General features: G+C 42.8%; 1 protein-coding gene across 4 annotated transcripts in view; it reads right to left on the bottom strand.

Moving 5' to 3' along the window:
- The window catches only part of RASSF7 (Ras association domain family member 7), a 130,574-nt gene extending 124,749 nt beyond the window's left edge, over window positions 1–5,825 (bottom strand). Inside the window, exons 1-2 of one of the 4 annotated variants that reach the window (XM_038407508.2) lie at window positions 5,642–5,825; window positions 5,308–5,380 (exon numbers count right to left, since the gene is read on the bottom strand). In XM_038407508.2, the coding sequence (XP_038263436.2) occupies window positions 5,308–5,380; window positions 5,642–5,666 (98 nt within the window). In that variant the 5' untranslated portion in view covers window positions 5,667–5,825. The remainder of the gene's footprint in view (window positions 1–5,307; window positions 5,381–5,641) is intronic. The other 3 variants (XM_038407506.2, XM_043516779.1, XM_043516775.1) reach the window with 3 other exon arrangements.
- Window positions 5,826–13,846: the final 8,021 nt, after the last annotated feature.

Raw genomic sequence — 13,846 nt, 5'->3', positions numbered from 1 at the left:
AGCCTTTAATTGCTCAAAGCCAAGATTTTCAAAAGCAACTAGTGATTTTGGGTGCCTCCGTTTTTAGGTACTCAACTTGATATACCTAAAAGGGGCCCAGTTTTCAGAAACTGCATTGCATTTGTCCTCTGAAAATCAGACCTCTTTAAGGTGCCTCTCACTGGACACCCAAAAATCAGTAGGCACTACTGGAAATCTTGGCCCAAATCTGACTCCTCTTGCAGATCACATTGTCTGGTGCAAAAGGGATTTCTGGCTAGTACTCATAAGCTCAGAGTGGCTGCAAGATGGGGCATACAAGGGTGGAAAAACAGAGAGAGGCTGAGGAATTCTTAGGGTTCCTGTAAGAAATCAGGTCACCACAAGTCCTCTACAGGGAAAAAATAAAGAGTCTCAGCTTTCTTAACCTCTTCCCAAAATCTCTCTAGGAGCATTGTGACCTTTTTGGCTCCTGCAGAGAACTAAAATCTCTGGGCAACGTCCTCTTGAAAAATGTGGGGTTTTTTAAACCAATTTGATCTTTGTCATGCTGCACCACCCAAAAATAGAAAAAGAAATTACAATAAACCACCCATCGTGTACAAAAAGAATGAGATTAGAGACGGTGATACAGGTTCAGAAGCCTTCTCAGGGCAGCTTCCAAAAAGGAGCCATGCAAAACAAGATAAAACCTAAGCATGATTATTTGGAGAGAAGGGAGGGAACTTGAGAGACATTGTTTGGAGAAATGCAAATTGGAGCTGTGGGCATGTGATGTGGAGGGCACAGGAGGGTAACTAGGTTGGGAGGCAGAGATGAAAGGGTGTTGAAGGGTTAAAGGGCTATATTGAGCACACGGAGGAGACTAAATAGATTGTAGGGTAAATATCCAATAAGGAGATCTAACAGTAGGAAGCCAGGCCCTGAAACAAGGAGGAAGATAATATTAGCAGCCAAGGAAAGGATTAGAGTGGAGAGGTAATAGCAGATTTACAGTTGGGCAAGAGGAAGATGCCAAGATTTTAATGAAAAATAAATAAAAGAGGAGTTTTACCTGGAGAGGAGTTCAAACTAAAACATCAGCTTTGGCAACGTTCAAAATCCAAATATTGCAGCTGGCCCCTAGCTCTTTAGTACCCCAAATAGCTTCAAACTTCAGGGAAGTTTGAAACTAGATCCAAACTTTCCAGAATGGGTCCCCCCTCCTCTAGTATAATCAAAAGGAATAAACCAGGAAAGAATGTGTTATTATGTTGGGGTTTTCCCCCCATCTATTAAATATCCACCCACGGTAAAATAAAAACTGAAAAAGGAAAGGACCTGTTATGTCATCTAGTCTATTCCCCTCAACTCCCAGTCAAGGCAGGATTGGGCTCTAGAGTCAACTCTCTAGTGTTTGCAGTGGAATGTCTATAGAGAAAAACAAAATGGATTTAATGATGGGAAAAGTGTGTTACAGGAGTCAGGACATGGCAAAATACCTAGACAGTTCACAAAAACAGGCTACATCATTATCTCTTTAGAAGAGAAAGGGAGAACTGTATACAAATTATGAAGAGAAAAAAATAAGCCGATTACCCATGGTATGCAGTGCCAATTACTTAAGCAAACAGGATCAGGAAAGCTGGCACAGCTAGAGGCTGTGAAACAGGAGAGGCTGGGCAGAGGGGAAGGCTACAAGGCCAGTAATCTGATCGACTGACCACAGTTGTCAGTGCCCTAAATACAAACCTTCCCCATGGCATCAAAAGATAGTTAGTTGCATGTAGCTAATCGAAAACGACTTACCCAAAAGTAAAGATGGGCAAGAGAGGCAAAGTGTGGGTCTGAATCCAAACACATTACAGGTTTTCATTCAGACCCATTAGAGAGACCTGGATTAGAACTTCCCCAAAGTTCTGCAGCGGAGGAGGGAGTATTTATACATGGGTTTCTGGTGCAGGCCCTTTTCTCTATGTGATGATTGTTCTGACATGAGAGTGTTAGAAATCCGCATTCTAGTGTCTTTGATCCTGCATGAAGATGGGATCACAATGATCCAGGCACATAATCCTGGCATCGCTAAACTGTTAGTGTGTGTCAAGGGGGCGTAACAGCCTCCTTAACTGGATGTTACGATACAATGCATATGGTTCATCCTCAGAGCCAGAATGGCATGGGAAACTGCAGAATAAGTCCCACCACATCTAGCAGACAGGGACCACTCCTACGGCCAAAGGAGTGTTCAGGCTTCATGCTCATTCAGTCTTCTTCTTCTGTGTTTACCAACAAGGAGGCCATGTAATGCTCCTTTGGGGAAGGTGGACACTTGTCCACTGGGAACCAAACCAACAGTGTCAAGCTCATTTCATAAAAAGAAAAGGAGTACTTGTGGTACCTTAGAGACTAACAAATTTATTTGAGCATATGCTTTCGTGAGCTACAGCTCACTTCATCGGCTGTAAATTTGTTAGTCTCTAAGGTGCCACAAGTACTCCTTTTCTTTTTGTGAATACAGACTAACACAGCTGCTACTCTGAAAGCTCATTTCATGCCATTGAATGGTCATCAGATCGAAACAACTTTTAGTCGCTACGAGTTCTTGAATCTCCAGCTGAGAGGTAAAATAGTCTATAACCCTTTACCAAGCTCCTGGGGCATCCAGTCTCCCTGCCAAGAATTAAAGCTCACTAACTCTATTGGGGAAGGGTACAGTGATCACAAGGCGCAACTTTAAATCCACTATAAAGTGACTTATAAGAGCACTCCATTCCTAGGGCCAAGTTACCCTTGGCTATTCCCATGTCACTAAGGCGTACCTGTACCCACCATAAATGAGAGCAGAATTTGCTTCCTAGACACCAAAAAGCCAGAGGCCAGCGTCTTCCCTTGTCTCCCTCTCTTCCCACTTCATTTCTACTAGCTGAGTGGTTAAAGCACTCAGCTACCATCCTGAAGGGCATGAGTTGGAGTCAATCTCAGGCTGAAAGGCCACCTTCAGTTCACCCAGCAAAATAGGTACTTGCTCCATCAAGTTAGGGCAGTCAAAGGCAGTCAAATGTGATGCTGGCCACATCAGGCCTCTGTGGACGGCTGGATGTGAAATTGACGTGCCTTAACCTGCATCAGCCCAATGAGCCATTGGCTTGGGGGAACTTTGACTAAATTTCATAGATTCATAGATTCATAGATACTAAAGTCAGAAGGGACCATTCTGATCATCTAGTCCGACCTCCTGCACAGCGCAGGCCACAGAATCTCACCCACCCACTCCTACGAAAAACCTCACCTATGTCTGAGCTATTGAAGTCCTCAAATCATGGTTTAAAGACTTCAAGGAGCAGAGAAGCCTCCCTCAAGTCACCCATGCCCCATTTCCTTCCCTCCTTCTAGGTCAGCCTTTAGTGAGACCACCAATGGCCAGTCAGGTACTATGGCCTCATTTGGAAAGCTAATCAAGATCCATAACTCCAACTGAAGTCAGTGGGAATTGCAGCTGTCCAGCACCTCTGGAAATCAGGCCCTATCAGTCCATCTCTCATCTACATCATCATATCATCGTGGGGAACTATGCTGTTTTGGCCAAAAGATGGAGCATACAGCCTCAAAGGTCTTTTCCAGCTTTCATTCCTATAAGAACTACCCTTCTCTCCCCTCCCCTCCCCCCATGACCAACACTTGGCTTTTATTTTGCTACTAAATAATTTTACAGATATACAGCCTCAGTAGCATTAATGTTTTGTATGTGTTATTGGCTAGGAACTAGATATACTGGCTCGGACATAATGAAGGCCAGTGACAGCCCAGGCTAGAACACAAGCAAGCGAAAGCACCATTTAAATTTCAGTTGCTGCAAACACAAAGAAGGATAAAATCTTGCTCAAGCCTAATGTTAATTAGATGGCACAGTCCCTGGGTAGGCTTTGTACCTTCTCCCTTTGGGATTAAGGAGATGGGTGTGAGGATCAGCAAATTGAATGGCTGACAGTTGAAGGTTAACATTGGGTCAACAAGCCCTTTTCTCTGCCTTTCAGTTCTGAGACCCGGCAGGGGGTATAACCAAGGGCTTGCAGGGACCACATTTAACAAAAGGAATTCTCCTTCTTTTTCAGCCTCTTCTCCTCTATCGGAGATGAACCGTCTTTCCCTCCTCATTTTAGAGTGGGCAAAACTCCCCCAGTCTGCCAAATTGATTCTAATTTATAATGGCTCTGCTGATTTATCAGCCTGATGCATTTGCTTCCAGACCCAGCTAACACCCTCGGTCTGGCCTTCCCTTGGATGAAGGATGCAGAGGAAAAAGCCAAGCATTATTTTCCTCCCCTTCAAAGCTGACTAGTCTCTCTTATGGAATAGCACAGCCTACCCTTTGCATCTCTGACTGATGATGTAGCCAATCTGTTTGTATGTTGACATTATAATTTGCATGGACCCAAACTTCTGGAAGGGTTTATCACTGGATTAGGACTCAGAGCACTGGGTACAATTCCTGGCTGCAACACAGGCTTCTTCTCCTATGTGACTTTAGGCAAGCTGATTCTCAGTTACTCTAATATCCTTTACAGTGTCAGAGTGGTGGAAGAGGCCATTATATAATTATACTGGATTCATAATGCCTGTAAATGTCCCTGTGTAGACAAGCCCCAAGACAGCCTCCAACCTTGGAAAGAAATCTTTGAAAGTTTGGAAGAGATATTTGGATCGGGGGTTTTGGTTTGTGCCCATGCCTATGATTGCCATGTCTATTAATACATGTAGAGGGCTTCACCTAAACAAAGAAAGAGAGCTGCAAAAAATAAAAGATTCTGAAAACCGTTGTCCTAAAATAAATGAAAATAAACTGAAGCCGACCACTTAAGATCCATTCAGGAAATAGAAATTGTTTGTCTGGCTTTGGAACCATTGATCTCAGAGCCACACGCCCCAGTCACTGTCGTAACCAACCATGAATTAGGAAGCATCACCCACCTCCCTCTGTATTTTTAAGTGAAAGAACCTTGCAAAGTCTCATTGCCAGAGTGTTACCTGGGTGAGACAGACGTGAATTCTGACTCCCAGAAAATAAATGCTTCCTGGATTTTGTCCAGTCCTGGGTAAATCTGCTCCTTTAACTGAAGATGGCCAGTAGAGCCAACATTTTCAAAGGTCCAAGGCGGACACAGTAGTTCTCTCACTATCGTCTACCAGAATAGACAGACTGCCCTGTGTAAGGTACGGGGGAGGGGGGCGGTTGTGAGAGGAAGTGACCCAGGATAGGAGCTTTCTGTTATGAGACGATCGGCATGAGATAAAAAATAAGAGAGAACCAGCAATACAAGTGTAACACTGCATGCAGCATTCAGTACTTACGGTCTTCCTCCTGCATCCCTTTTCTCCTGCCAGCTTATCCGAGTCTGCCGGTTCCAGGGCCTGCTGGATTTTTCTGGAAGATAGAGAGAGATTTTGTCTGTTTATTATGTTATTCCGAGACCTATTCAGTTTTTTCCCTCCCCAGGTTTGTTTAGCCATCATCATGTTTAGCCAGTGATATCAGGAGCCAATGCAGCCATGTCACAATGTCCCACTGCAGTGTACTATGAGATGGCTGCGACTCCAGATATTATGGACGTGGATGCCAGCTCCCTTGGCATGTGCTGCTACAAAGCTGGCATCACAGCAGCCACTGGGTTAACCCACCCATCACCTTCAGCTGAAAGAGAAACCTGCATTCAGTCCAGTCACCTTGCTACTCCCAGGACTAGTTCCTCCACTGATCTCTCTCCAGCACACAGTGAAAAGCGGATTACCCCCACCTGCCCCATCTGACCTAGATTGACTTTGCTTTACACTCTCCAAATATGGCTCTTTCCTGCTACTCTGCCTCTCAGCAACAGGTTTCAGTGGTCTGCCCCTCCCTTTAGCGTGGTTACTATGGTGACATCAACAGAGACCTAAGTAGGCCCCAGGGACAGAGACATGCAGCCGGTATGATTATGATCACAAAGCCCCCAGAGGAGCAGGAGCTGGCAGCTGGTGAGTTATAGGGACATAACTGTGTGGGACAGGCACCTGCGCAGTTCCACCTACTTGTATTGGTAACATTACAATCCAGCCTGAGCTAGACAAGGCTGTATTCAGATGCAGCCCTTAGGGGAAAAAAATCTTACAGAATGTATCACAATACTAATCTTTCTATAGATTATGGGCATCCAGTGCCATTTAATTGTATCCTTGCTATAGGATAATGCAAAAAAACAAAAACAAACAAACAAAAAGACCAAACCAACCTTACAGAAAAGTTACCATTTTCTCTTCACTGCTATAGTTTATTTTGGAATACAGTAATTGCTACAGAACTCCATTACATTTCTATACAATTCTGTTACATTCTATAATCTGTTTCCCTAAGGGAGTTTGCATTAGTAATGACCACGTTAATATTTAGCACTTACATAGTGCCTTCCATCCAAGGATCTCCAAGCACTTCACCAGAGGGTGATTAAGCATACTTATCACTGTTTTACAAATGGGGAAATTGAGGCACAGAGATTAAGGCCATTAATTTCGAATACCTCTGTTTTTGGATGTCCAACTTGAGACACTTTCATCCCAATTTTGCCAAGTGTTGAGAACCCACAACTCCAACTGCCACCAACAGGACTTGTGGGTGCAGAGCAGCTCTGTAAATTGGGTCAAGAGTGCTTTGAGATGGACACCCAGAAATTAAGGCACCCAAAAATCAGTGGCTGAGCTTAAAAACATAGCTGTCAATGATTTCTCCAAGACACTCAGCAAGTCTCCAGCACAGATGGAATTAGGAACCCGGTCTCCTTTCACCCACTCCTATGCCTCCCATAATCATGCTCATAAAACCTCAAGAAGCAAAGTAAATGTGGAAAAACCTTTCAACAGATCATTGTGGAGCAGACAGGTGGAGAAGAGGGCCTCCATGCAGAGCTCAGAGGAGAGACTGTGGCAGGGAAGCTGTTCAACAGGGGAGAAATCAGTGACTTCACAGAGATCTGTCTGTGACATATGAACCAATCAAGAGCAGTTCTAAGACAAACCTCTGCTACGCAACAAGCTAAAGTAACCTGCAACCCATCCATATACCTACCAAGATCTTCTCCCCCTTATTATTTTCTCTAGACTCTGTTGCTTCTATTATGGTAATGCTGCTCTAGATCCATAGGTTATAAGGTCAGAAGGGACCACTACAATCTAGCACAGCAATACTCAATTAGATCTACGCGCGGGCCAATTTGAGAATGTTATGACAAGAGGCGGGCCATTTGCGCAGAAAGCTGACAAAATAATTATTAAAAAAAAAAAACTTCAGCTGCCAATAAATAAAGACCTTGATTACAACATAAGTATTAGTGTTTCTATCTTTTAACAAAGATTATAAATCAACAATATGACCTGTGTTTGTGGCAATCTCTAATGGGAGAGGTGACATTGACGATCTCTGGCAAGCTTTGTGAAGAGTGATTTATAGGGGGTGAGGGCAAGGCACATGCACTGGTGAAGATGCTCATCTGTCAGGCAGTTGCAGACTGGGGTTGGTGTTTTATAATGTTCATGGTAGAAAACCCAGATTTGCAGAGCTATGTTGATCTGAACCTCGTTAAAAGATAGATGGCTAGATTCTGGCTATTCTGAAATTGGTCAGAGCACTGAGTCCAGAAATCACAAAGTTCCACTTCTCTGAATTTTGCCTTCAAGGCATCTGAGTTCTGGGGCCTTACAATTTCTAATTGAAAGGCACTTTCATCAATTGAGTCAAGACTGTTCTTTGCTTCAGAAGGGCAAGGTCCATTGGCAGAAGAGACAACAAACGGATCATGAACAAATCAAAGCAATCCTTTGGAATTTAAAACTCTTAAATCACATTTTTAAATTTTCGATCAGATTGTTTAGGAATTCTTGCATCGCTTTCATCAAGTTTTATCTGTATCAATAACACACAATGTGGGAAAGTGCAACATCTTTCCTGTTACATCTTTCTGAAAGATGTCAAGATTCCTCTGAAAGGCACACGCTTTTTCAAACAAGAAAAGGAGTACTTGTGGCACCTTAGAGACTAACACTTTATTTGAGCATAAGCTTTCGTGAGATACAGCTCACTTCATCGGATGCATTTGGTGGAAAATTTTCAAGCAGATCCTCAGCACTGCTTGCACAGCCTTGAAGCTGCAGGTTGAGGAAATTCAAGTGACCAGTAATATCACACAGAAAAGCTACCTATGACATTGGGGGGTGACATCATACATAAATTTCAGAAACTCACAAGCCTTGTTGGTCTTGTGGTCTGAAAGAAATTCTATTATTCTTTTTGAAGCGCACAAACCTCTCTACACATGTGCCCCCTACATTACCAGCCATCCTTGTGCTGCAACAGGTCACTGTATTCCACTGACACATCTTATAAAAGAGCTTTAAAAAGACGATGTTGCAAGCTGGAAGTTGAGTGTATGCAGTTCACTAATCTCATCACAACATCTATTGTTTTTTTTTCAAGTCCCCAGAGAACTTATTGCACAGGACAGTCTGGTGAATGATGCAATGAAGTGTATTTAATGAAGGATATCACTGCCAAACATGAATCAAAGTCCTTCTCTTTCCCTGTCATGGAGAGACCTTTGTCTGTAACAAGCAAGCCTTTTACCATTTCAAAAATGATCTCTCCTATGGTGTAGGTTTCTAATGGAATTAAGCACAAAAATTCTTCCTTAAAAATTTCACCATCATAAACTAACAAACAGCGATAGCTGGGCAGAGTTATTTAAATTGCTTGATTTGTCCATTGCAAGAGACATATGTTTGGCGTTTTTTAAATCGGAAAGCAGAGCTGACAAACAATCCTCATATATTACCTCTTCTTTGCACTGCCATGGACTCCCGACAGGGAAGTTTGCTTCATTCACATGGTTCCCAATTCCTGTATAACCGCTGATGTTGTGAGAATGACATTTGAATATTATATGAAGACGTATTATTTTCAATTTTGTCACATTGTGCAACACTGCCAGGAGGATAGGCTGCATTGAAGTTACTGTACTTTGATTCAAAGTTGTACCTCACACTGATGACCTTAAAGATGGATGCAGTGGTCTGGCAGATGAAACACAATGGTTTTGTGTTTAAATGAAGTGGCATAATAAAAAGAAAATCCACATCTCTAGTTTGGATTAAAAGCTCAGTTTTACTGTCAACTTGCAACTTTTCCTCCTGCTCACATTCATTTTTTGGCTCTGTTTCCATCACTAATGAAAAAATGGGTGGGTTCATAGCTCCATTGTAACTGATGCTATCGCACGAACTTAAGATCCAGTAAGCAGGGCTTAATTTGTACCGGGCTAGCTAGGACTGAGCCCCAGCACCTCAAGGCTTGGCAGTTCATAACCCCCGTATCTCTGGGCTCCTTGCCAGCAGCCACCACTTTCCAGGTGCCCAGCTCTGAAGGCAGCACCGCCGCCAGCAGCAGCGCAGAAGTAAGGGTGGCCATACCATTCAGCTTCTTTGCCTGTCTACACTAGGAGCTTACACTGGTGCAACTATACCAGTGGCTGCCCACTGATGGCTGTGATGGCAAAGGCAAGATCTTAGGTCAGGTCTATGCTATAGACCTATATCAGCATAACTACGTTGCTTAGGGGTGTGAAAAATCCCCATCCCTGAGCAATGTAGTTATACCAACTTAGCACTGTCTACATGGAGGGTTATGTCAAGGGGAGAACTTTTCCTGTTGACATAATCCACCCCCAAGAGACAGTAGCTAAGTCTGCGACAGGAGAAGCTCTCCCATCGGTGTAGTAGCATCTCTTCACTAAAGTCAGAAAACACAGGGAATCCTGAAATACACCCTTTCCTCCTCCCACAAGTACAAGAGACAACGTTCCCTTCATTAATTAAATGAGATGTCTTGAATCTGAAAGGAAGTTTCACACCTCTTTCCCTCAGGAGTTACCCTGACAAACTTGCAGGCCATGAACAGGCCAGGTACGTTATGGAGAGAGGAGTCATCTTTTCTGAAGTAACCAGAGCAGACAGACTAATTGCCTTCTTCAATAGGGCAACTCAGCTGTTCTCAATTATCACAGCTCACTCACTTCATGCCCCCACCCCCTTACTTTCTTGTAACTTACCAGAGTAAATTGCACCAGTCCAGCACATCTACTGTAGACTTTTGAACCAGGTTAGTAGCTACATCAGTGAAAACTTCTAGTGTAGACAGAGAATTTGCCTCCTAAAGAGTATGTCTACACAACAACTAGATACTTGTAGCTAGCCTGTGCCAGATGACTCAGGCTCATAGGACTCGGGCTGTGGGGCTGTTTCATTGCTATGTTGACTTCCAGGCTCAGGCTGGAACCCAGGTTGTAGGACCCTGTGAGGTGGGAGGGGAGCAGCCTGAGCCTAGAAGTCTACGCAGTAATGAAACAGCCCCACAACCTGAGCCCTGCAAGCCCAAGTCCAGGCCAGCTACAGGTTTTTCTTTAGTGTGTAGCCATACCCCAAGAGGCTTTCAGTTGTAGGGTTTCACTTGGCAGGTCATTCCATGATCTAATTGACTTCACAATATGGTTCCTACCTGCTAACAAAGATTTCTTCTTTTCTTAATTGCAGATCAACCTATAGCAGTAACTCTTTGGAGCTGGTGTGAAAAGCCAGATAAAGAATGGGTGGGTAAGTTCAGAGGCAGAAAGTGATAACAATGGGGGGTGGGGGAGACGCAGGACAGGAAATTAACTCCTTTCCCTGGTCTCACCCCTATAGGATACACCTGTCTGCAAGGTCACACATAGACAGCAGAGGTGTTCACAGGCCACTTCACCTTGAATGGTCCCTTGAACTATGTGCTAACTGTTTATGTTGAACAATCTGTTCCATCTTGTAGTTAGCTGTGATACACTGAGTTCCTTTCCCAGACTGGAATAAGAGCTCTGTGTAGCTCAAAGCTTCTCCCTCTTCCACCAACAGAAGTTGGTCCAATAACATTTTATTAAAGCTAATATTAAAAAAGTATATAATACATAGGTTGGGAAAAGAGTGTCTGTACATCTGGGTATAGTACTTAGATTATCCCCAAATACAAAGTTAGTTTTTTAAAAGTCATACATAGAGTACATAATCAGCAATAACCCAAATTTAAGTAGATAGATTTAACAATACAGTTTAGATATTAGAATCCAAATACTCAGGTACATCACTCATGAAAAGTTGTACAGAGATTTGGTTGTGGAAAGCAAAATATATCAATGAGTAGAGATTGTCCCTCAGTAATTGAGAATTAGATTGGTTGTCCATTTAGAAAATACAATCCATGAGGAAAGCATTTGTTACTTTCCTGACTGCACTTCGCATCGGCATTCCAGCTCATCCCTCCTGGTATTACCTTGTATTGTATTGTCTTTGTAGTAGTTGGACAGGCCCTACAAAGAAAATAACAGAACGCCACTAGTCATCATCTTCAGCCCCCAATTAAAACCTCTCCAACGCATCATCAAGGATCTACAACCTATCCTGAAGGAGGACCCATCACTCTCACAGATCTTGGGAGACAGGCTAGTCCTTGCTTACAGACAGCCCCCCAACCAGAAGCAAATACTCACCAGTAACCACACAACAAACACACTAACCCAGGAACCTATCCTTGCAAAAAGGCCATTGCCAACTGTGTCCACATATCTATTCAGGGGACACCATCATAGGGCCTAATCACATCAGCCTCACAGTCAGAGGCTCATTCACCTGCATATCTACCAATGTGAAATATGCCATCATGTGCCAGCAATGCCCCTCTGCCATGTACATTGGCCAAACCAGACAGTCTCTACGTAAAAGAATAAATGGACACAAATCAAATGTCAAGAATTATAACATTCAAAAACCAGTCAGAGAACACTTCACTCTCTCTGGTCACTCGATTACAGACCTAAAAGTCGCAATTCTTCAACAAATAAACTTCAAAAACAGACTCCAAGGAGAGACTGCTGAATTGGAATTAATTTGAAAACTGGACACCATTACATTAGGCTTGAATAAAGCCTGGGAGTGGATGTGTCATTAAACAAAATAAAACTATTTCCCATGTTTATTTCCCCCCCCCCACACTATTCCTCACACATTCTTGTCAACTGCTGGAAATGGCCCACCTTGATTATCACTACAAAAGGTTTTTTTTCTCTCCTGCTGCTAATAGCTCACCTTACCTGATCACTCTCCATTACAGTGTGTATGGTAACACCCATTGTTTCATGTTCTCTGTGTATATAAAATCTCCCCACTGTATTTTCCACTGCATGCATCTGATGAAGTGAGCTGTAGCTCATGAAAGCTTATGCTCAGATAAATTGGTTAGTCTCTAAGGTGCCACAAGAACTCCTTTTCTTTTTATGGTAGAGTACAGTGGACTAATCCAATTAAAAATGCAATAGCTAACGTAATTCTGATGTTGATTTAGTGAAGCCCAGGAAAATTATCCCAAGGAAACTGAAGAACAGGAACATCAGACACTCACAATAAGCCTTACTCCATAAGGGCCAGCAGTTAAAATTTCTCAAATTCTAAAATACAACAAAGCCACACGAAGGGGTCAAGCAACAGACACTTCTTCATATATTTCTCTCCAATACCAAATGGCTTAAGTCTCAACTGCTGACATCAACAGAGCTACTCCTGATTTACACTAGTTAAAGTGCAAAGAAAAGCAGGCGCACAGAGTTAGGAGACTTGGGGTCTATTGCTGACTAACTTGCTGTGTTATTTTGCACAAGTCACCTGCCTCCAAATTTTCAGAAGTAGTCAATAATTTGAGATACCTTCAGTTTTGGGGCAAAAATCAGTGGCCCTTTAGAAAATGTTGACCTTCGTGGCTCTGTGCCTCAGTTTCCCCAATTGTGAAATGGGAATAATAACCCTTGCAACTCTTTGTAAAGCATTTTTAAGATCCCAAGAATTATTATAAATCAGTGCTTCAGAGGGCATGCACAAATCTCAGAGCAATAAGCCACTTAGCATACCCCACACCACAGTGATACAAAGAGTGGATTACACAGGGCTCTTTCAAACCTCCCTAGCTCAGTGCAATTAAATCCTTACCCTTTTCTTTAAACTAGACAATGAAATAACTATATGAGGCTTAACAGGCCAGTATCGGTACACAACAGAGGTGAGCAAACAGTGATAAAACATCAGAGAGTCTATCATGAGTTTATCTTAAGCTCAGGGACTGCCTGATGGGTACATCTACACTGACAATTTTAGGGAGAAAAGGGGTACTTGTGGCACTTTAGAGACTAACAAATTTATTAGAGCATAAGCTTTCGTGAGCTACAGCTCACTTCATCGGATGCATTTGATGGTTTTTTCCACCAAATGCATCCGATGAAGTGAGCTGTAGCTCACGAAAGCTTATGCTCTAATAAATTTGTTAGTCTCTAAGGTGCCACAAGTACTCCTTTTCTTTTTGCGAATACAGACTAACACGGCTGCTACTCTGAAACCTGTCATTAATTTTAGGGAGATCTCCTATCTTTCCCCATCCGATGAAGTGAGCTGTAGCTCACGAAAGCTTATGCTCTAATAAATTTGTTAGTCTCTAAGGTGCCACAAGTACCCCTTTTCTTTTATCTTTCCCCAAACAATGGTATTAGGGAGGGTGAGAGTGCTAGCACATGGACCAGGGCACATTGGTGCTACCACAATACAAATAAAGAGATCAATAACAATAATAGTTTTCAGAGTAGCAGCCGTGTTAGTCTGTATTCGCAAAAAGAAAAGGAGTACTTGCAGCACCTTAGAGACTAACAAATTTATTTGAGCATAAGCTTTCATGAGCTACAGCTCACTACATCAACAATAATAGTGTAGTCTTGATGCAGGCATTTTTATCTCCATGTTGTCT

The sequence above is a fragment of the Dermochelys coriacea genome, chromosome 6 (assembly GCF_009764565.3).
Source record: "Dermochelys coriacea isolate rDerCor1 chromosome 6, rDerCor1.pri.v4, whole genome shotgun sequence".
Lineage (NCBI taxonomy): Eukaryota > Metazoa > Chordata > Testudines > Dermochelyidae > Dermochelys > Dermochelys coriacea.
The sequence above is the reverse complement of the archived record's forward strand: the minus strand, read 5'-3'. Positions and strand labels throughout refer to the sequence as shown.